The sequence below is a fragment of the Prionailurus bengalensis genome, chromosome C1 (assembly GCF_016509475.1).
Source record: "Prionailurus bengalensis isolate Pbe53 chromosome C1, Fcat_Pben_1.1_paternal_pri, whole genome shotgun sequence".
Lineage (NCBI taxonomy): Eukaryota > Metazoa > Chordata > Mammalia > Carnivora > Felidae > Prionailurus > Prionailurus bengalensis.
This window is the reverse complement of record NC_057345.1, coordinates 91,848,546-91,873,511: the sequence shown is the minus strand read 5'-3', so window position 1 is coordinate 91,873,511 and position 24,966 is coordinate 91,848,546. Positions and strand designations below refer to the sequence as shown.

The following is a 24,966-nucleotide window of genomic DNA, read 5'->3' as shown; positions in this document are numbered from 1 at the left end:
TTCACATTTGAAAATGAGGGAGTTAGATTATATTATCTCATGGTTTCTTTCAGTTCTAAAAGAAATTATTTCATAGTGCTATGATTCTGACTATTTGGCATACACACTGCCTATATAATTCCAGTTCAGGAGTTCATAATGCTATCTACTCCCAATTTGACAAATTGTTGACTTCTCCTCCCATCATCTCTTGGCCACCCTCCGCCTATCTGTTCTCTGTTCCCAGCAGCACTGGAAAACCTATAATTACACATGGATATCACCAGTATGTTATAATAGCTTCACTTCCCTGATATTCTGCTAAGACCAAATGAGTAAAAGCAGACAGGGCAGCAACACAATTCCCAGACAAGGTGATATCCCTTAGCTGTACACTATTTTTATTTTTACTGGGCTCTCATTTGTTATTCATTAGCACTCCTAAGGGACAAAAGAAAGGCAATATGCATTTAACTAAAATCAGCCCGTGGTTTCAAGAATATCTTCCAAAGCAAATGAAAAAAATAAAAAAGAATATATTAAATATGAGTTAATCTTATTTTCCTTTAAATACATGATTTTAGTTTATTGCTGTAATTAGAGTTTGAGAAGTTTACATTTGAGAGAAATAGAAATCTTCCAACATCTCTATTTATCTCTGAAACATACCAGATTGTACCACTTGGCATTTCATTTTTTACATCTTTGCTGACTCTTCCATCACAATTTCTCAAACTTAAAAACAAAACAAATATCCCTATCTATTCCAATACTGTACTTAATTTCCTATCTTAAAGAACGATACACAGTACTCCCCTAGGTTCAAAAAATAAGAGCAACAGTTAAAAAAAGAAAGGCACTCCCTATCAAGGCCATACTTTCCTTAAGATAGTCTCATTTTTTCACTCAAGGTAGCAACAATATAGGAAAGATGATAGCTAAAATTAGACTTTGCTGGGAAATATCAATCTGTTCTCAGCACTGCAAATACTTCAAACACACACACAGACACACACACACACACACACACATGATGTTTTCATTTATTTCCTTATATCATAGGAAAAGTCCAATAATATTAGAGACTTAAGTGAAGAAATTTTGCTACCCACATGATTTCTACTGATGCTAGTTATATGGGGTATTAATAGAGGCTTTTTGGCGAAGTTTGGGAGGCTCTGGGTAAGTAAAATGGAAATGTTTTCCTTATTATAGGATAATCTGCTAATACATATTGTGATTCTCCTAGAAGGAAATACTGCAAACATTTCCAAAATATATTTGACCATTATGGGCTTTATTTGAAGAGTAATTCTCAGAAACTAATGTAGTGTAACATTCTTACTTTGTAGATGAGGAGACTTTGCTCACAGTTGCTGGGGCTTGCCCTGAGCTCACACAGTTATTAGCATAATAGAGCTACAACTATTTCTCTTGACTCCTAGCGAATGTTTCCTTCTAAAGAAAGACAAAAATGATTTGAGATCCTAATGTTTTGTCCTCTGTCATCTCAGTACATTCCTAATACAATATCAGTTGTCTTAGTACCAGTCACAAAGTTAGCAAGAGTTGACACAATAGCTATCCTAATTGAACAATTTTCTGGATTGGGATCTGTGAACCAATGGGATTTGTGAAGCTCCTACATCACAGACTTAAAACCTAGTCTATCCATTCACTCAATGATTTTCAAGTTGAATTTCAGGAGAAAATTCATTTCCCTAAACATAAGTATTTAAATTTCTTCCTTTTCCCCTTGCCACTGATTCAGTGACCTTATTTAGATAGTTTTCTTACCTATAAAAAGGAGGCAGAAATAGCAATGATTTATATGTGGTGTAGTCAGTTCTGGTTAAACTAAAATATTTAATTCTAAAAGTCACTTAATTGAAATATAGACCTATATTGCAATGAAATCAACATATTTTACATAATCAAATCACTATGATAAAACCCATTACTATGAAAAAAATCCATGACATTAATACATTTATTCTTGTATCTGGAGAATGAATGGAAATAGTGTCTCTACTGAACCATTGATTACATATCTCCACACAAACTCTTGCACTAAATATCAACCAGTGGCCATGACCTCCTAATTTGTCAGGAAATACCTGTGATCCTAGGGACAAAAAGTCCAAGACCTTCCCAAGATGCCTACCTTGGAACTAAAATGAAAAGCATAGCCCCAGAAGTTGGACATAAGAGCCGAGTGCATCCCTGTCTTCCATTGTTCGGGCACGCAGATGCAGCCAGAATATAGCTTTTTCTACAAATGCTAAACTAAGTGAGGGAGGAAATTATTTTACTTTTTAATTATGTGGTATTTTGCCTAACTATCCTTTTGTTTCTTAAAAAGGAGACAACTTTCCTTTAATGACCCACTAGTTTAAAAAAATCTACGGCACTGGGGAATTAAGGATAAGGAGACAAGCTCTTAAACTGGGTTGTTTTTCTGCACACTAATGAAGTTCATAATTTAATTGGAGGAATTATTAGAAACATTCTCTCTTTATAATGGTGCAAACCTCAGAGGAAAATGAGCTGCTTAAGCATATATTCTCCTTGTAATTCAAGAAATCCTCAAGGATTTAAGAAATATGCTCCAAATCAGAATGGCACTCAGTTGTCCACTTAAAATGGTTTCATACCATAAATCTTGATTCTAAGCATTTCCACTGGAGTTAATGCTTTGTGTTGTTTTTTATTTTCAATTATGGTTACTAAGCTTTTCATTTGAGTGCTCTTATTTACTGAACTTCATTCTCCCTTTAAAAGAAGAGGAAATCAAATTTTAAAAATTTGGATGGTAAAATGTTATTTATGTATTTAACTTGAATAAAAGACTTAAGGATAGGATCATTGACTGCAAATTTATGAAATGTTATCATATGAAAGAGGTAGTACACTTATTCACTATAGTTACAGAAGGGCTAATGTAGTCTACTACATGGAAGTTAAAAGGAAAAGCAGATCATTCTCAATTGAAAGGTAAACTCTTAAAATAAGCTGGTGTAGTTGCTAATTTCTAAGCTTATCCATTAATATTTGTGGTTTGTTTTCATGTTTGAGGATGCACCTTAAGCAGAAGTGGTTGTGGGTATTAAAATTTATGGGAAAATATGGGGAAAGAATTAACATTTAGAAAATTCAGTGCATTTCTTTATTTTTTTCTCCCCTTAGAAAATGAGACACTACCATGAGAATTTTATTTTAGCAGTGAAGCACCTAGAGCTAACACAATATGTCAAATAAGCCCAATCAAACATATAAAAATGAGTTAAGAAGTTAGGATTCAGATAAACACAGTGATCTGATACAGTGAAATACACCATATTTCAGCTGAGAGTCATGGAGAGGGTGACTCCCAGAACATTCCAAGAAGGGCAGAGCCATAATTTAAATTGTTGCCATTTAAAGATGGCTCCTTTAGGAATATTCTGGGTCTCCTGTATGGATTGAGCTCACTACAGGCTAGTGTGACTATATAAGCACAATGCAGAGAGCATGAGGTTTGTAATTAGCAACATGACTTTGTCACTTTATTATTACGTATGGGATGTTTAAAAAAACAAAGTCATGAAACTTCTCTGATCCTCAGTTTTCTCATCTGTAAAATAGGGTTAAACAATACCTGCCTTAAGTTTTTTTTTTTTTTAAGTTTATTTATTTATTTTGAGAGACACAGAGAGTGAGAGAGAATGAGCTGGGGAGGGGAAGACAGAGAAGGGAACAGAGGATCCGAAGCATATTCTGTGCTGACAGCAGAGAGCCTGATGCAAGGCTTGAACTTATGAGCTGTGAGATCACGACCTAAGACATGAAGTCACGATCTGAGCTGAGAGATCATGACCTGAGCCAAAGTTAAACGCGCTTAACCAACTGATCTGCCCAGGTACCCTGCCTCACAAATTCCTTATGAGGATTAAAAGAAAGAAAGAACCTGCCAAGAACCTTGTAACTGAGTGCCACACAAACGTAAAGGTTTGTTACTTAAAATATTCATGGGGGCTATTAGAATTACTTAATTCTTTCCCCCTTTTTTTGATTTCCTCCTAGTTCTCAGATTATTTCAAAATTTCCTTCAGAAATTACCTCTTAAATGACAGTATTCCACAGAGTTCTGTAAATGTTCTGTAAGTGACCACAGTCATTTATAACTGCAAGGGAAAATACCATATCATATCATATCATATCATATCATATCATATCCTTGTCATCCATTCCTTAAACTTCACCCATCACATGTAAGGCATAATTTTCAAACCTATATTTCTAACTCAAACCTCTTTCTGCAACACCAGAGCAGTATTGTTAAATCCTTGACTAAACTCTCTACTTGGATTCCTACTGAAGTCTTTCCTTCAGCCCTTCCTTCCTCAAATTCTGATTGAGGCCATCAAGTCCTATTGACTTTGCAAGCAACTCTCAAACTCTCATGTGATGATGGCTTTTGTGGAACTTAGAGAGCTTTTCTGGACTCCTCATTTGGGCATCAGGACTTGGAGTTACAGCTTCTCCACCACTGAGCAACGTAACAGCTCTTCTTGTCTCTCCCACAGTTCCTTGCTAACCACAGCTGCACTGAAATATCTCTAAAACCATTGCCTTAGAATGTTTCTCACCTGCAGGGGTGCCTGGGTGGCTCAGTCAGTTGGGCGTCTGACTTCGGCTCAGGTCATGATCTCGCAGTCTGTGAGTTTGAGCCTGCATCGGGCTCTGTGCTGCAGCTCAGAGCCTGGAGCCTGCTTTGGGTTCTGTGTCTCCCTCTCTCTCTGCACCTCCCCCACTCGTACTCTCTCAAAAATAAACATTAAAAAAAAAATAAAAAATAAAAGAATGTTCCTCACCTGCGCTGAGTTGATATGTGAGAATCCAAATAATCCAGTGAAGAAATGGGCAGAAAACATTAACAGACACTTCTCTAAAGAAGACATCCAGATGGCTAACAGGCACATGAAAAGATGCTCAATGTCGCTCCTCCTCAGGGAAATACAGATCAAAACCACACTCAGATACCATCTCACGCCAGTCAGAGTGGCTAAAATGAACAAAGATGTGGAGAAATGGGAACCCTCTTGCACTGTTGGTGGGAATGCAAACTGGTGCAGCCATTCTGGAAAACAGTGTGGATGTGCCTCAAAAAATTAAAAATAGATCTACCCTATGACCCAGCAATAGCACTGCTAGGAATTTATTCAAGGGATACAGGAGTCCTGATGCATAGGGGCACTTGTACCCCAATGTTTATAGCAGCACTTTCAATAATAGCCAAATTACAGAAAGAGCCTAAATGTCCATCAACTGATGAATGGATAAAGAAATTGTGGTTTATATACACAATGGAATACTACATGGCAATGAGAAAGAATGAAATATGGCCTTTTGTAGCAACGTGGATGGAACTGGAGAGTGTTATGCTAAGTGAAAGAAGTCATACAGAGAAAGACAGATACCATATGGTTTCACTCTTATGTGGATCCTGAGAAACTTAACAGAAGACCATGGGGGAGGGGAAGAAAAAAAAAAAAAAGAAAAAATGGTTAGAGAGGGAAGGAGGGAGCCAAAACATAAGAGACTCTTAAAAACTGAGAACAAACTGAGGGTTGATGGGGGGTGGGAGGGAGGGGAGGGTGGGTGATGGGCATTGAGGAGGGCACCTGTTGGGATGAGCACTGGGTGTTGTATGGAAACCAATTTGACAATAAACTTCATATTAAAAAACAAAAAACAAACAAGCAAACAAAATAAAGAGAATCCATATAATTTTAGATTTCCTATGACATGGAGGGCTCAGAGGCCAAGATACAGGATTCCTTCAATGTTCTTGGAGATCCAAAGAAAGAAGATCCACAGAGAGAAGATGGAAGGGCATCTCCCAGGATTTGTCCATCCCACCAATTCCCAACTATTCAGAGGTTCTTAACATGCTGTATTGTTCTTAAACATAATTTTTGACCTAGAATATACATTCTTCCCTGGCTACTTAAAATTCCGAAGCACATATTTCAAGATACCATGCAAATGTCATATCCTCATCAAAACTTTTCTTAGGCTTCCCAGATTAAATTAGTATCCCCTTCCCTATCATCAGGGCACTTTACACATTCACATGGTAAAAGTACTTAACCCAAGCCATCATCATTTTTTGTTTACACCTCTGTGCCCACTCTGGTTTCAGCTCCTTGAGAACATTGACTATGCCTAGTACATCTCTGTTATACTCACTGTCTAGCCCAGCATCTCTCCCAGGGTGGAGAAGGAGTATTTTTTGGTGACAGAAAGAAGGAGGGTGTTATAAAAGCAGAATCTGTTAAGTAGTAGTACAGCCCAACCTCAATAATTAGGACTAATTGAGAAGAATGAACGAATGCCAGGTCCAATGCTTCAAAAGCGCCTTGCAGGACGCCTCTCACAGGAGAAGTGAAAAGTAAATATTGTGGTACATTTATTCAAATTGTGGCTAGGAAAAAGACAGAGAACTTGCAGGGTAACTGGTAAACCTTTGGTAATTGGCAGACCACTTTCATATTACATGATTTTTCCAAATTATTTGAGAAAAATCGAAGGGATTCCCTTCTGCTTTGATACTTTTAAACTTCCCTAGTGTTCTTGCTTACCTAATATCACATGTTTCTGCACTAAAGATTTGAATGCCTACCTTTAAGAAAGTGAATTCCAACCTCACTTCATACTAAGTACAGCAAATACCAAGGCAGTGACATTCAAAGAGTAAGCATTTGCAAATAGATCTGATTCCTCCTGAGGGTGAGAGTGTAGTGGGGGGAGGGGGGTGTCTTTCTCACTCCAGACACCTAGTTAGAGTGGTTCTGTTCCTCTACCTTTGCAGATCTTGGGATTAGGTAGGGAGGGTGTAGGGAGGGAGGGTGTGGTTAAGAGCTGGAACAATAATGAAGTGAAGGAAACACCCAAAAAGGTAGCACATGGAACTTCTGAGCTAGCACCCCCTGGCTCCTTCCTTGGAGATAAAAAATAAGGGGACAGAAGGCAAAATCAATTCTGTAAATAGTAACAGACAACCAACTACTTCTGAGGTGTTTGGGTAGGTGCTGCAACGGGTAAGGAATGAATAAGCACCAGGGAGAAAAAATACATTGATAATTATTTTTAGAAATATTGTGTAACAAGGCGAGTAATGGAGATGTGGGTTAGAGTTTTCTAGGCCACTGAGAAAAGTTCTGACAATTCTGTCCTAAAGTTTTTGAGGTCAAAAATGATTTTCTAGGGGCACCTAGTGGCTCAGTCACTTAAGTGTCCAACTTTGGCTCAGGTCATGATCTCACAGTTTGTGAGTTTGAGCCTCATGTCAGGCTCTGTGCTGACAGCTTAGTCTGGAGCCTGCTTCAGTTTCTATCTCCCTCTCTCTTTGCCCCTCCCCCACTCACACTCTTTCTTTGTCTCTCAAAAATGAATAAAAACATTACAAAAATTAAAAAAAAAAGAATATGATTTTCTATTATCTTAAGTCTGAAACCAGTACCCTAATACATTGCTGGTAGCAAATCTTACAGATAAATGAGCACATTATCAAATGTTCATTTGTCTTTCAGATTTAACAATTATTACAATGAATCACATTACTTCCTTGAAACTGTTCATCTCAAAGAAACAATAAATTATGCTGAGTTTATATTCTATAAAATCTACACATCTGACAAATGTGATGTTCAACTTTTCAATTAATTTAGTTACGAAAGCTTGGAAGAAAACGAAACATTTAAAAATCAAAACTTCCAATTGTGCAACTAAGAAAACATTTTGGACATTATCTCTACTTAACAGCCTGTGACTTGAACTCCCTGTCTGTGTAAAAAGATGTTCAGAACAAATATCTGCTCTTCATTTCTCCTCTCACCCCTCATCTGGGTAGATTTTATTTATGCATTAGATGACCTTTTTGGCCATTAGAACCATCTTGCTTCAGCAGTTAATTAACACAAGTACCATAATTTAATACAGTTAATGCTACTTGATGCCCTTTAATGTACCTTCCATTAGTGATATTATTGTAGTATTACCCTGTAAATTAAAATGAGATCAAGACTAAGAGAGCCACTCTTTAATTAAGGTACTGGCACACTGTACTCGTCTATTATTCACTAGAGAAAATCACCCTGATTTACTGAAGTAGGACATCCATAAGTCAGAATTAGTCCATGAAGATTATGAGGTTTATTGAACAATGTAAGTACTACAGAGTCGCTGAGATCGCCAACAGCCATGTTTCCTCTTTTCCTTCCATTATCTTAATAAATACACAATGAGAGGGAGTAAATGGAAGCAAAATAAGTATGTGGCCAAAGAAGAATAAAATTTTTATGATGGGATTATAGTTTTTGTCACCAGTAAAACAGGTATGAGATGTATCACATGCTAAAAGGAACATAAATGCTACATTAGTCTAATAACAATCAAAACATCACCTTTACAGCAAACAATACTAGTGTAAAACATAAAGGCCAGGGAGCCTGGTTCAGTCTGTTAAGCGTCTCACTCTGGCTCGGGTCATGATCCCATGGTTCATGGGTTCAAGCCCCATACTGGGCTCTTGGCTGCCAATGCGGAGCCCACTTAGGATCCTCTGTCCCCCTCTCTTTCTGCTCTTCCCCCACTTGTGTGCTCTCTCTCTGTCTCAGAAATAAATAAACATTAAAAAAATCCATCAAGGCCATGTGCACATGTTGCACAAGAATTGAGAATTGGAATTCACAGTCAAGTCAAACAAAGACTCTCCTGTTTTTGTTTCATAGCTTCATATACCTCCAGGTGAAAAATCTTGTATTGTCTGTCCACTCTTCTATGGATATTTGCCCACTTTCCCCAAATAATAATGTCAATTCCCACACTATGACATGGGTGGTAGTAGAGTAATAAGTCAATAAACATCATTATAATGATAAGATATGGACATGAAATGACACATGAAATATTGCAGCCATTTCGTGGATGGCCAAGAGCAGGTTCAGGGTAACAAAGGGCTTCTTATATTTTGGAAAGTTTATAATGATGAGGTCTTGGAAAAGGAACCCTTAGAACTTTCTTTTGGACATCATCAATTAATCGTTTTGTAGATGATTTGCTCTATAAGAAAAAGTTAACCCTACCGAAGTTTTCAAGTGTAAAATGTATGTATCAGCTTCTGTGCTGAAAGGCCTGTGTACCAGAGGCAGCTCAACAGCTCTCTTTAGTGCCTCCATTTCCCTTATATAACTTAAAAGCTGGAGACACGCCTGAGCCATCAGGCCTTGCTTCCTTAGTCCCTCCCCTATGACTAAAAATACCCCAGCCATCTGGTGCCTAGCACAGTACACGCCAGCATCAGTTTTGCCCTGAGGAATTTGGACAGAGTTTAGAGGTGACAGAGAAGGACCTGATGGAAGGAGCTCACCTCTATTGGACCTTTCTCTCTTGCCCAGCTGCTTCCTCACTAGCTTACACTTGACTGGTGAACAGGAAAAGGAAGAAGAGGGGAGTCCCAGAGAAGGGAGGATGGTTCCTGCCAATTTCCCAGTCACCAAAATGCAGTTGGAGAATTCTAGTAGGACCAGGGATAAAAGAAAAGTGGTAAATCTGGTGGGAGTCTACATTTCAAACATGCCACTTTTAAGAGATAGTATGTCTGACCTCAGAGAATGCATAAGAAATGCCTGTCACTTTAAAGGGCGCCTGGGTGGCTCAGTCGGTCGAGCATCTGACTTCGGCTCAGGTCATGATCTCACAGTTTGTGAGTTCAAGCCCCGCGTTGGGCTCTGTGCTGACAGCTCGGAGCCTGGAACCTGCTTCGGATTCTGTGTTTCCTTCTCTCTCTGCCCATCCCCCTCTTGTGCTCTGTCTCTCTCTGTCTCTCAAAAATAAATAAATAAATGTAAAAAAAAATGCCTGTCACTTTAAAGTGTATTTATACTCTCTTTTTAAATCAGAGGAAACAAGAATGAATGTGCAGTAACAGAAATAAGTCCCAACAATGGTTATATCTCAACCAAAAGCTGCACAAGATTGCCTTCTTTACAAGTGGAAGATGACAGTGTTTGCAGAAGTTGGACTCTAAGGATTTTGGCTTGGATTAAAATTTCTCAAACTGCAAGAAAACTGAATTAGATGATACTATCTAACAGTGCCGATCACACTAGGATTCAAATTCAAATCTCAGTTTATTAATTCTGTAGCACTCATTCTTGTAGATGAACAGAATACTTGTTACTTTGTTGTGGAATGCTATTGTTAATAATACCAACATCAATTATTTTTATATATTATAGTCCCCCAAAATAAGAACTGGAAACTGATTATCTTTTGCTAAGATATTTATGAGTATAATAGCTACCTTTTATTATAAATAGCAAATTCATATTTAAGGCAACAGTTCCAGATTGCCCACTCGTGGTGCCCTGCTAATACATAAACATTCCTCTACACCCTAGAACCCATAAGCTCAATAATGTACTGATACATATTTCTCTCAGAAATACTACTTTGTTCTAAAGATATCTTCATCATATGTCACCAAGACCCTACTTAAAAGTTTTTATTTGTATTAATTAATTAATTAATTAATTAATTTTTAAATATTTATTTGGGGGGAGGTGGGAGAGTGTAAAGGGGGAGAGGGACAGAGAGAGCGAGACAGAGGATCTGAAGCGGGCTCCGTGTTGACAGGCTGACAACAGTGAGCCCAATGTGGGGCTCAAACCCACAACTTTGAGATCATGACCTGAGCTGAAGTCGGATGCTCAACGTACGAGCCACCCAGGTGCCCCCGGCCTTAGTTAAAAGTTTTTATTTTCTATTTATTTACTTATTTATTTTTTTATTTTTTTAACTTACATCCAAGTTAGTTAGCATATAGTGCAACAATGATTTCAGGAGCAGATTCCTTAATGCCCCTTACCCATTTAGCCCATCCCCCCTCCCACAACCCCTCTAGTAACCCTCTGTTTGTTCTCCATATTTAAGAGTCTCTTAAAGTTAAAGTTTTTAAAGAGACGTCATTGCTAAAGATTCTAGACTCTTCCAGGAGGAACATGAAGCTGGAATAAAATTGAGAGTAGGTGGCCACCAGTTCCTGCTACTTCCCACAGTTAAGATTGTGAAACCTCTACTACTATACCGAGGTCATGTCCACCACTCCATTCTGTGTGCCTGCTATGGTCTTTACCTTAACATCAGTGACCTCTTCTTTCTTCTCGTGCACAAGTACAACAACGCTATCTAAAGATAGGTCGAGTCAACTCTTGGAAAGACCAGGGAGTCTCAGTTCTTCTCCAGTTTGTGAGGACAGGGTTGCCTTAAGGGATGCTGAAAGCCAGTAAACCTAATGGAGCCTGCCTTATTTGTTTGAATTTCATAATTGTTAATTAAATCTACATGATTTATGTACCATTTATATTCTTAAGTTCATATATTCTGACTTAAAGCTATCTTGGCATTGTTAGAATGATTATTGCTTTGCTTTGCTGTTTTTTTCCATTTTGCTGTGTATTTCACTCATCTTTAGTTTTCCCAGCTAATTACCTCATGCTTCAACTCCCATCAGTTGGTTATTTGGATAACATACCACACTTAGAAATCTGGTTGAACAGCTCTACGTTAGTAGCCCTGGTTCTTATTACTTGAGGTTTTCATTAACACATCCTCAAAATTCTCAGAAACTTGCTCATGTGTGTCTCTGATGTATTCTCAGAACCAAATATATGCTCAACTATGACCATTCAGGTGTTTAAACTCTGGTCCATCTGTAATTGACCCATAAAATGAAGCAAGCCTGCCTCAGGTCCATATTTAAATGGCCGCCTATCTTTTTAAGACAGTAGCGACCAAAAGCCTGAAAAGTAGAGCTACTCCTTTTAATAAATGTGTGACATTCCTATTTGCATTTGGCTCTGATTTAATATATTAAAGGAATATAACTCACATTTCTGAAACTTTTTGGGGGGCCATACAAGAAAACAAAAACAGAGTTGTACCATGCTGAAACCCTCTCTTGCACTTGAAAACGATGGAAAGACAAATTTCTTATCTTTCAGTATCTTTTATAGAGCAGCTGGCTTTGTTTCCCCTGGTTTCATTGTCTTTAACCACCCCCTGGTCTAGGGAATTCCTTGGTCTCAAATAAGATGCTATTCTTTTTTCTTTTGTTTAAATTCTAAGAAATCCTGCCAGGTTCAGGCTCAATGACAGGGAGTCTGGGATTGCAAATGACTGCTGAGTAAGAAGGGTCTCAAATTTCCCCAAACCTACCTCCAGACTGGCGTTCCTGAGAAAATGGTGTAGTAGAAAGTGACAAATGTCACTCTCCAGCTGTGGGGCCAACACACTGGCATTTTCTTTGAACAACCGTTCTCACTCAAGTCACACAGATGTTTTCTTACCTTCCGTGAACCTTTATGTCTGAGATCGCATAAAAGTAGCGTGCCAAGTGTAGCTCATCTACAAATATTTCCCCAACCGCTGGTCGCAAAAGCCGTATCCTCAGGTCTGTGACTGTAAAGAAATCTCTGAGTTTCTTGGTTGTATCCAGCTGTCCGTAGAGAGAAGCCATATTGCGTAGCCATGGTCCAGCAAAAAACGCAAACCTGTCTTTGATTTCAAAGTGGATTATTTTGCTATTTGTCATATACCCCGTAGAGTACTCTTCAGTGCAAATGATTTCTAAGACCGTATGCTGTGATAAATCCTTCACGGATTTAGGGTCCATGTGAAAAGCGTCTAAGCAGTCTGTGGCATAATACTGATAGGGCTGCCATGTTCGTCCATAATCGAGAGATTTCTCCAGGATCATTTGGTCTGGACGCCCCGATTCGAAGGTAATAACTATGTTGTCTGTGAGCTCAATGGTTTTGCTCCAAGACAGAGTGATGTTAACCTGGAGAGGCTTGGGATATTCCTTCCAAGTAGCAGACTGCCAAAATGTGGATGGATGTCTTCCTTCAAAATCAAACATCAGCTCAGGGGGATGCGCCAACTCGGGGGTACTTGCATCACACTCATTATTGCACATGTAGGGGTTGCCCTATGGAAGAAGAACAAAAGAGGGTGCATCAAAACACTGGTTTGACACAAGTCTTGCCATATTGCTGTTGCTGAGTAAAAAGCTAGGAAAGAAAGAAAGGGGGGCGGGGAACGCTGTCTACAGTAATCATTTTTATTTGCCCTAACTGGATTCTCCTTTTTAATAGCTTTAAAAAAAAATGAGGCAATATGGTAATTTTCTTGTCTTGTTTCCTTCCATGGGCTTTAAGAAATGAAAACAGTTTATTTATCCCATATGTGTTAGACCCATAATGCAGTCCCAGAAGCACAAAGACACTGAGCAACTGTCTAACAGCTCAATACCTCTGTGTCCTCTTAGAAAGATGCTATAGAAAAGCAAGGAAATTCCTCCATGCCTCAAGGACGTTCCTCAAGAGCATAGTTCTTTAAAAAGTCATTTTCCAAGCAAACCTTTAGAATTAGCAACGAACCGTAGATACCCGTGTCCTGTTTGGGAAACAATACCCCCCTACAACATCCAGTTTCTTTTTGCTTCGCCTCAAATCCATCATCCTTAACTAGGTCTCTGCTTCATAAAGTCTTCTCTTAAAGCATTTACTTTGTTCACCACAAATCATTAAAATGTGGTATTCTACAGGCTCTGGGGCTTGGTCCAAACATCTGCCATCCTATTAGCTAGAGGCAAGGGGATTGCACAGAAAAGACTTGGGGCAAGGGTGTGCTCCAAGTTATCAGGACAGGACACCCCAGTACTTAATTAGGAGTATAAGCCATGGCTACTTGACGTGTTACTCTGTGCCGGCCCATAGTCAGCTGTCTGTCCATGAATGTTGGCCATTACTATAATTTTCCTCTCACAGAAGCTAGTTCCTTCACAGTCCACTCAGACAAGAAGCTGGAAATAAATCTTGTATCACAACAAGTTACAACACCACTTATGCTACACTTAATAGCTGCTTTCTAGCTTTCATCAGATGATTCTTTGGCAAACAGCTGGCTCCCCGATTTTTGTTTATTTTGCATTTAAGAAAATAAATGGTATCATTTGGAGCCAACTATCCAGGCATTTCTCTCTAATCCTCTATTGGGTAATTATAAGCATGGATGGGTGAAAGAATCGACCCTTTGACATTGTCCTTAGGCTTTCTCTTGTAATTACAATTAGATTTTTTTTTTTCTTTTCATGAACTGAGAACTTTTCATCGTATCTGCAGGATGCATGAGCCAGGTCTCAAATAATGAATTTACACGATGGACCTTGGTGCTCAGTTACCAGCTGACTCCCATGAAATGTGAGATGGACACTGGAGAATTGCCTTGGCCTCCCCAGAGGCGATTTCTCCTACCCAGTCAGCTAATACTCTCACTCTCTCTTTCCCATTAGTGCAACTGAATCCTAAAGCTGGCAACAGGTTTGGGGGACTCAAGTATAATTGAGATGGGCAAGAGAAAGGAGAGAAGGTACATTATCTGAGGAACAGAACTGTTTTAAAAATACATCCGAGGCATCAGTGATAATGGAAATGTTTCTGTACTTCTCTCTCGAATTTCAATTCCCTATTCCTGATCCCAGCGTCTGTGGCACTATTTATAGTAACCCCTTCAAGAGGAGCCAAGGGGGGAAAATACGTTTCTGTTCCAGGTGGAATAAATCACCAAATTTATTATTATTTAAACTCTCTTAAGCATACCAGAGAGCCAAATGCAAAGCTCTGCAAACTGGCAAAGGCTTTTTATGGAGGGCTATAAATATTGTGGAATCTGTCAAGATTTATAAGTTCTAAATATATGTAAATGCACATTTTACTGGAAGGGGTCAGGTTTACACAAATCACACCTTCGTTTGAAATTTACTGAAAAAATATGGTCACTTCAAAATCTACCAGCATGTAGCCATCTGCACAATCATTAACTTGGATGCTACCACCTTCCTCCTGACAAAAGCATCTTCATCTGAGGTCAAGGGTATCAAAACACAGGAAATCAACTCTGCAGGATACACCAAAGTGAGTTATCAGGCATTTGTATTAAGTCATGTTGAAAGATAGCATTTCTTCGACTTCAGCATTGATGTGCAGATCTTCTCAGATGGGCATAGGGTGCCGAGACAAAGAAGGAGGTACAGTAGACTGATTCTGGGTATGGGTTGATACTAGCAAACTCGTCTTAGGAAATATACTTGAAGGTATCTATCTAAAAAGCATTCATTCCTACATTCAATAAAAGGTGTTGACAATAACCACCATTTATTTAGCACTTATGGGTCACTTTACATCCATTATCCTGGGTAGTCCTTTCCACCCCTGCTATATGGAAGAGAAAACCGAGGCATAGAGAAGTGTTATGCAACTTGCCCAATGTCACATATCAAAGTGAGTAAGGGACAGAGCCAAGATGAGTTCCTTCTGCCCCTGCCCTGACCTGCTTAATTCCCAAGTCAATGGAGTTACCTATGATGCAACCCAGTCTTAGAAACACAGTTGGCTGGTTAGAAAGCAAGGGCCTAAAATCAAAATAGGTTTGGGAAACAGCTTAAGATCTTCCTGCCTTAGAAAGCCCTAATGAGCATTATCATACATCTCAGATGTTAAGAATCTTCCTCAGCTTCATGTAAGACCTAGTTTCAGAAACTTAATTTGACCATGGAGCCCCTTTTTGCTTTAGTAACCTCTATTTATATGCCACAGAAGTAGTGTTCCGGAGAACATCCTTTGAGATTCCCTGCTTTGTATTACTCTTAAAATTGTAAACGTGTGGATGCCAGAGAGCACTGCAAAACTCAAAGTTTTAGTCCTTTAGTGAAGACATGGCCATACAAAGCACTTAGTCTCTGCTTTTTTTCCATAAGGATACCCTTCCACAGGGGCTCAGCAGGACAGCCAGCTCAGGATAAATGCTTATATTTACATCAAATTGTCAGCCATCAAAATGCATGCCAGGACAAGGAGACAATTTTATTGCATTGCACTGATCTGGTGCTGTAGGCACCTGAAAAATGAGAAAAAAGTTTCATGCATGCAATAATTATTTATTGATTGCCTATTATGCTACTATATTTAAGGCACTTGTCTTGGCTTTCAAGAGGCAGTAGCGAACAAATCCAAGTCCCAGCTTTTAGCATGGCTTCCATTTTAGTTGGGGGAGATGTACTAAACAAATATATAATGTTCTACAATGTTACATGGTGATAACTACTAATAAACCAGTTAAAGGGGAAAATGGTGTTGGAGGAGGAATACTGATTGTAATTTTATACTGGGAGGTCAGAGAAAGTCTCTCCTGGATAATGTGACATTTGAACAGATTAAGAGCAATTCCCAATTTACACTGGAGATGATCAGAGTTTGACCAGAATGACAGTTTTGTCCTTCATCTGACTCTACTCTTAGAGATAATTTCAGCAGCATAGCAATTTATTGAAATGGATGAGTAAACAAATCATTTCTAAGGAGATTCTACACCAAATGGCTCACCCCCCCCCCCCAAAAAAAAATTAATTGAACCATTCTTATTTCATAGACCTCATGCTCTTTTAGGAGATTCATGATTTGATGACCATTAACATAACTTACTGAGAGACAATGATACTGAAAGAAAATTACTAGGGAAAAACAAAGATTTCATTTTGCTCCCCTCAGAAAAAGCTTGCATTTGTGGTGAGAGAGAAAAAAAAAAAGAGAGAGAGAGAGAGAGAGAGAGGCAAAGAAGCTGAAAACCTTACTATTCTAGAAAGAGAAAGCTAGAGGAGAGATTATATGCTAAAATATTTCGTGTAAATATTTCACAAGGGTGTGATTGGTAATACTGTTGTTACAGAGAATTATCAATATGAAAACAATTGCTGTTAAAAGGATTAGATTAATTAAATTTTCAACGACTTCAACCCCACCCTAATCCTCCCTAATACAATTAACAATGAAATTTATATAAGAAAAATAACTTTCCCCTACTTGTGAAAGCAAAGAACACTTCTTGTTGCTAAATCTAACAGATTCAGGCATTAGCAAGTGTAAGTAATTATTTTGTGGCCAGCAGGCAGCTTTAAATAGATCTTAATTTAAGTCCTACAAGTAACAGATCCTTAACTGATTGTCTATGGACAAAGCAGAAAATATTTATGACTGTGCTGATAATATTTACACCATTAAGAGATGCCTAAATAATTAAACAGATATTGCTGCTAAATGTTTTTGTAACAATTAGAAGATGAAGATTGTGATGCTTAATTTCATTTAAAAAAATGTTAATATGTTACCTCTGGGAGAATTGAAGTTAGTTATTAATTAGCACTTTGTAGCCAAAGTGGAATGTTATTCTTCCTTAATGCGCTTTCAGAACTTAAAAGGATAAATAAAATTTGAGACATGTTTCTATTGATGGAATTCCTTCTGTCAAGAGATACTTGACAAGAATAGTCCTTTCAACTCAGATCTGCTAGACTCTTCCGAGTTAAAAAAGAAAACCTGCATAAGCAGTAATCCTTGTGGTTCCAACCAGTTTGAACTTCTCCTTCCAAGTTTTAACCATTGGGAAAGACAGTTGGAAAGGTAGGGAATTCTCATGAGAGGTTTGCCACTGAACTGTACATTATATGCCAAGTAGGCATGTACTTACAAGTGGTCGTGAGAAGGATTTGGGTTCACACTTATACCGATTATGAAAAACAGTGAGACAGAGCTGCCTCACACCCATTTGCATCTGGCTCGTCCTTGCTTGTTTTAAGACTAGGTGCCATTAAAAAAAAAAAAAAAAAGACACATAGGTAAGGGAGCAGACACAGTATTCTGGGATAGCACTCCCAACCTGTTTCCATTGTGATTTTGAAATATATATCACTATGTCGTTGCTAATGCAAGGCTTTAAAAGGGTGAAGAAATAGGTAGCATAGTCTACTGTTTGTCTCTCAGAGAGATGAACCATGAGCACCATGTTTTAACTGCTAGGCTGGGCTATCATCTTGAGGATATGGCTTCCTTTTCTTCCCTTTCATTGGTGTAATTTGTGGTGGTTAGGAGCCCCTACTCCCCAGTCCCTTCTTGGGACTTCTTTGTCACTCCTTTCCCTGAGTCCTCGATTCTCGGTTGGCTATAACACAGAAAGGCCCCTCTTTTATGACTCCTTTTCTGAGGAGCCCCTCTCTGACTTTTATGACTACTCTGAGTCTGAGAGCTGATCATTGTTCAGGCTGAGGTGCCCCCTCCAGGTCTTATAGCTTTGTTACTCATGATAGAAAGAACAGGAAGAAATCAGAACCAGAGGTGTGTATAATTCAAGATGGTGGATACCTTCTCCAGAAATCTGAAAGGTAAGTGTCAGCATCATCAGTACTGATAGGCCTTGCTGACCACAGCTAAGGGGATAAACTCTTCATGTCCTCAGGTAGGTCCACAAGACAGCATGTTTCCATTATCCCTCTGTACATAAAGGGCAGCAACCGCTACAAATGACAGTGCACTCTCACTTATAACCTGCCCTGTTAATTGGCATGTTGGATCCCAATGAGGAGTACACACAGGGCAACAATATAGTCTGAATATTTTGGGACTGTCCAAACTTTAGTCTGAAAATGTCGGGACAAAATTACCTATATATTTGTCAGAGCATAAGTGCCAATTTTTGCTTTGGAAAATATGGCCACTCTAAGAATAATAGAGGAGAAAGAGTTTTGCTTTTGTAACTCTGCAGTTAAAAACCAACTACCCTGTTTTCTAATGGAACCCTCTGTTCATCACAAAGATTCCTTTCTGGCATAGACACAGGCTTAAGGCCTGATTGAAGCCATTGCTTGTTTCAATCTGCTCCCTGACGATACTAACACCATGTGGACTTTTTTACTCAGGAATAAAGACAGGAGGGCTTAACCTTTCTGCAACGAGAATTCTAGAGGCCATATCACAGAATATGGGCCATAATAGACAGCTGTGTAAATCCACACAGAGGATTATGGCCAGGATTTTCAAACTGGTGAAGGCTGCACAGATCAAGATGACCAAGTTTTTAAGAAGGAGCCAAATACATTCTCAAGCCACAGTAGCCACAAAAGTGGATTCTTATATAGCAACCCAAATCATTATTTTGCATGAACTGGAGAAGAAATAAATATTCATGGAATCGAGTTAGTTTGAAAGTGAACGTCTATAGAAAAACACTGTAGTAATGTGACACTTTTATAACTGGTAGGGAAATTGCTTTTTTAAAATTTATTGTCTTAAAAATCCTTGGCACGGTGTTTTGCCTTATAGGTCATCTTGAAACAGAAGCTAAGTGTTGATAACACCAAGTTGAAGTGGACTTTCAGCATTTTAAGTTAAAGTAACTTGAGGGGAGTTAAAATATCATGAAGGTGGGAATGTTCTGAGTTTGATACCATCATGCACTGTGAGAGTTGATTTGAACATTTTGAATCCTGAAAGTTCTGACTTGATTCTCAAAAAGTGGTTCCTTCCTCTCTCATATGAAAAAAACAAGTCCAAGACCCACTTGAAGTCCATTTTCTGCAAGCCTCCAGCTTTCCTGTAAGAGAGTATAGGAAGACCAAAGCATTCTCTGTTGAAGTGATCACTAAACCATGAAAGGCATGAAGAGAACTTTCTAATGTGGCACTTTTTTTTTTTTTATTTTTTTTTTCAACGTTTATTTATTTTTGGGACAGAGAGAGACAGAGCATGAACGGGGGAGGGGCAGAGAGAGGGAGACACAGAATCGGAAACAGGCTCCAGGCTCTGAGCCATCAGCCCAGAGCCTGACGCGGGGCTCGAACTCACAGACCGCGAGATCGTGACCTGGCTGAAGTCGGACGCTTAACCGACTGCGCCACCCAGGCGCCCCTAATGTGGCACTTTTCAAAAGTGACTGGTTTCTGGTGAGTCTATTCTGATTTCTCATACTCTATATTTCTTTCAAACTCCTCTCTTCCAAATTCATTAGCTGTTTACTGGGAACCTACTCTGTTAAAAACACTGTGAAGAACACAGAAATTATACAACAAAATGTTTGCAACTTGGTAATGGAGACTAGATCTATACATGCAACAATCATGTTTTTCCAATTGGTTATTCATGCTCCTAGAGAGGGCACTAGGTGCTCTTGAGGGTAAAAAGACCTACCAACAACATTGTGCAATTTTCTGGAGGGTCTATTTCACTACTTGCCGCATAATTAAACAAATATTTATATTAAAAACAGGCATTTTGAAGTATGGAAAGAGCCCAAATGTCCATCGACAGATGAATGGATAAGGAAGATGTGGTGTATATATATATATATATATATATATATATATATATATATATACACACACAATGGAGTATTAGCAGTCAAAAATAATGAAATCTTGCCCTTTGCAACAACATGGATGGAACTAGAGTGTATTATGCTAAGTGAAATTAATCAGTCAGAGAAAAACAAATATCTTATGACTTCACTCATATGTAGAATATAAGATACCAAAGAGATGAACACGGGGAAGGGAAGCAAAAATAATATAAAAAGAGGGAGGGGGCAAAACATAAGAGACTCAAATACAGAGAACAAACTGAGGGTTGCTGGAGGGTTGTGGGTGGAGGGATGGGCTAAATGGGCAAAGGACATTTGGGAGGAAACTTGTTGGAAAGAGCACTGGGTGTTATACGAAGGAGTCATATATGAATCACTGGATTCTGCTCCTGAAATCATTATTGCACTATATGCTAATTAACTTGGATGTAAATTTAAAAAAAAATTCAAAAATATAAAAAACAAAATAAGGTAAATGAAAAGTGAAAACAGGCATTTTATGGAGTAAAATGCAAAAAGTATTTGCAAGCAAATTTTTAGGAAAACACACAAAAACATTTCATGCCTGGGGCAAATTTGGAGGTATGTGTCAAAACCACCGAACTAGAGAAGGAGGGGATCTGGGGGTTTCTGCTCAGTGACAGTTTATTCCATTCCACCATCTTCCTGCATATGATACTTCATCCAAAACACCTTGGAGAGGTTGTGGCAATACTAGCTTTACCAACACTGAGAATGGTGATTTAAACAGTTCCAGCATCAAATTCTAGCCTGAAAATATTTGCTGCACTCTGCCATGGCAATCTGGGTGGGTACTCCATACACTAAAATCTCTATACAAGAAGAAAATTTGCCATCCTTCCATCAAGTTGAACATACAGTATGTATTGTGGTAATATACAAACTTTAAGGTGCATAAGAAATACTTGGTGAATCCAATCCCCTTCCATCAGGAATGCCACTTCAATAGATTGGGTGGACCCAGGAGCCTAATTTGACAACTACCCTAGATGAATCTGATGCAGATAACCTCTGGACTACACTTCCATAAACACTGGTGTAATGTTTCTAAGAATCATGGCTCTAGGTTAGATCTGCTTAGGTTTGAATTCCAGGCCTACCACTTAGTTATTAAGTAATTTTGGACAAGCTAATTGACTTCTTGAGCCTTGATTTCTTCTTCTTCAAATTCCATATAATATGTACTTCATGATATTAACTTGAGAAAAAATTACATAATGCATGTTAAGTGTTCAGCATCTCCTTGAAATGCTCAATTTCAGTGCTCAATAGTTAGTAGTTAGCATTAAAAATGCTCCTCCTTCTGCATTTCTTGACTCTGAGAATGACATCAAATTCTTCCATGTCCTAAGCAGGAAACATGGAAATCATCTTTTTTCCTTCTCTTTCCTCAATCTGTTTACCAGCCAAGCTCTCTAGAACCCATCACTACAGCTTTCTTAACACTGCCAATGTTTTCTTTAGTTTTTTCATGTTTTAAATATTTAAAAACTATTTTTGTCCTGAATTACTGTAACACCTTCTTAAATGAACTCTCTCCAGATTATACTATCCTCTTACAATCTATTCTCTGCGTAGTTTACAAATGTACTTTTATTATGCCCCCTTCTTAAAGCTCTTTAATGGGTTTCCCATTACCTCGAGGGCTACAATTCAAATTCCTTAGCCTAGCTTGTAAGATCCTTCAAGATCTGGCCTCTGTGCTTTTTCCTTTTTCACTCACTTATGTTCACACCTTATGAGTCAATCACACCAGCCCATGAGTGTTTATATATATATGCATTATTATGCAATTCATCATATTAAATTCTAATTGTTTATTTTTACATCTTTCCAACTAGAGTTCTGTGAGAAGCATTGGCACATAAGAAGCAAACAACACAACTTTATGAATATAAGAAAAATAATGAAAGCAGAAAGACAGGAAGACAGGGAGAAAAAGGATAAATTAACTTGGTTTGACAGTATGGAATAAGATGGGAGGGATTTGCCCATAGGTTGGTGATTAGGGATCAAACAGACCACCAAGCTTGAAGGACTATCTAACATCCTAAGTTGTAGATGAAATTAGTAATGATGTAATATATTGGGTAAAACAAAATAAAACCAGGAAAACATCAAGAAGTCCAACTCCAAAGTGCAGAGTGCCTGTGTCTGTGATTGATATAGTTACTGGGACTTCTGGTGAGGTCAGAGGACAAAGACAAATGGCATGACTACAGTCATGTCCCAGTCCTTTCCTGGTGTTCATTTCATCTTCATTTTTCTCCATCAGTCACAGCAGTGTTTCTACTAGTGGCTTTAGGCTGAAGACCTCTTTTCCTCATCCCACCTTGCCTCACTTATCCAACCTATAGCATCCTTCTGAGTTTACAGGAGTGGCTGAACATCAAGGGTTTGATTGGGCAATTATGGAGAATAAAATAAAAATTGAGGGAAGAATCAGTGAATGGGGAGGTTATAATTTAACAATGCTCAGGCATGGAAATGGTGCCTGGTGCAAATCCTTGGGAAATGTAAGATGTGGTAAGTGGAAATGGGTGAAGAACCAGGAAGCAGCACAGTCTGTTGCAAAAAAGGAAGTGGTCTTCATTTATTGTGCTGCAGCTTACATGGCTCTCCTAATTACAGAGGTCCTGAAACTTCTACCTGGCTCCAGAGGCTGACTCATTAGGAAGCTAATGAAGCTTACACCTCAGAGCCACTCAATTACACTAGCTGCCTCTTAGGTCTAGTACCTAATTTTGTGTTTGAAGCTTTGAATTTCTCTTTTTAAAAAAGGGCCCCCAGAACTGTATAGGCTCCAGGCTCATAAAACTTGGTCTTACCATGGTCTGGGCCATAGGTAGTGTTTCGGGGCTTGCTGAACTAAAATAACTCTTCCTTCCTTCCTTCCTTCCTTCCTTCCTTCCTTCCTTCCTTCCTTCCTTCCTATTTCTTCTTTTCAATTGATTTCCTTCTCTTTTCTCCCCTAGAATGTTCTTTTCTCAACATTTCCAACCTTGAAATAAACTTTCTCTATTTTTTTTTGCCCAAGTTCACACTTGAGGGGTGTGTGTGTGTATGTGTGTATGCGTGGTATATTGTCAACAATAAATGTAATTAATTTATTTGTAAGTCTGAATGACAGCTTACCAGAGCCACCATCATGAACCAGAGTAAATTAAATGACAAAAAATATCAAGCAGCTATCATGTGCCAAGTATTATGCTAGCTCTTATAGATTAGTTTATAATAAGGTTGATTCTTCCTTATCAGCTATAATGTAGTGGCAAGATAAAATTAAGGAAGGTGTATCAGTTGAAAAAAAGAAAATGTATTATAGAGGGCTATTTTTGGTAGGTTATATAGGAATGAAGTAGCAGCTAATAATATTCTAATATGCAGGTAATATATGCAAAATGTATTGTTAAAAAGAAGTATAAAAGTCAGACAGTCATGATGAAAGAGTTAGAGTAGGCAGAATCTTAGTTTTCAAAGATGTCTCAGATTTGCATAGGTGAGGAAGGCATTCTCTTCCTGGAATAAAGAAGGGATCAATGATCATTGAATACCTTTTATGGTTAGGAATTGCAAAAGGGGCTTTATATGTGTCCTCCCATTTAATTCTCACCATTACCTATACAGCAGGTGTTATTCTAACTTTACAGATGAAGGAACTGAGGTTCAGAAATGTCATGGAATCTATTCCAGATAAAGGGGTAAGTCTGTCTGTAAAATGAAGATGAACCTAGTGTTTGAGAGGCTGGAAGGTGTTAGGAGAGAATTTTAAATATACAATGTGAAGTTGATTTTAGAGGGTACTAAAATCTGGGTAGGCGTATTTGTGTGTGATTAATTGGAGAATAAAAAGCTATTGGTGGTTTTCAGAGTAAGTGACCTGTACAGTTAGCTTTCTTCATTAGTTTTCCAGATTCCTTTCTAGAGAAAATATCACCTTGAGTCCAATATTAGGAGTTAACTCAATCAAGTCATGAAGAAGAATCAAAAAGCAAGAGTTACAATTCTCAGAGTGGGCACGCAAATAATTCTGGACACACCTTATTTATCTTTGTATCTAGCACAATTCCTGGCACACGGTAGACAGTCAATATATGAGGAGCTTACAAATGAATGTAAAACAAGCTGCTTCTCTAACTAGCTTTTCTGTTTAACAAAATAAGAAAATTCTCAAAAATGAAGAAGAAGCAATTAAATGTCTTCTAATTCAACTATCTGCTGCGTAAATCACTTCTGGGACTTCAGGTAAAGAAGAAGCATGATCTTTGATTTTTCTCTTTATCTAGAGAGCTACTGCCCAAATCTCAAACACTCGTTCGTATTTCACCTACAAATCAAGAGATTCATTATGGAACTGGAAAGGGTCCAGAACTGACTTAGGGCCTGATGACTCTATTTCCAATGAAGTCTAGGATATGGACTGAGACAGCCTCAGAAATAGCAGAATGTCACAATAACTGCAGTGTGGGATATAATGAAAGGAGGTAAGACTAGAGGTAAGGAAGGAAGCTAGGAGGTAGCTTTAATAATGTAGGTGTGAGAACAAGGAGCTGATTAAACCGAACAGAAAGGCAATGGAAGAGTCAGCAGGAATTAGACTGATTGGAAGCAGAGAGCAAAGGAAAACAAAGAATCAACGGTGACACTGAGTTTAATGCCTGCAGACAGTAAAAATGG

At 38.4% G+C, this 24,966-nt stretch overlaps 1 protein-coding gene across 5 annotated transcripts in view; it reads right to left on the bottom strand.

Moving 5' to 3' along the window:
* Positions 1–24,966, bottom strand: part of NTNG1 (netrin G1) — a 339,296-nt gene that overhangs the window by 141,736 nt on the left and 172,594 nt on the right. For all 5 annotated transcript variants that reach the window (XM_043575715.1, XM_043575711.1, XM_043575713.1 and 2 more), the window contains exon 3: positions 12,372–13,012. In XM_043575715.1, the coding sequence (XP_043431650.1) occupies positions 12,372–13,012 (641 nt within the window). The remainder of the gene's footprint in view (positions 1–12,371; positions 13,013–24,966) is intronic.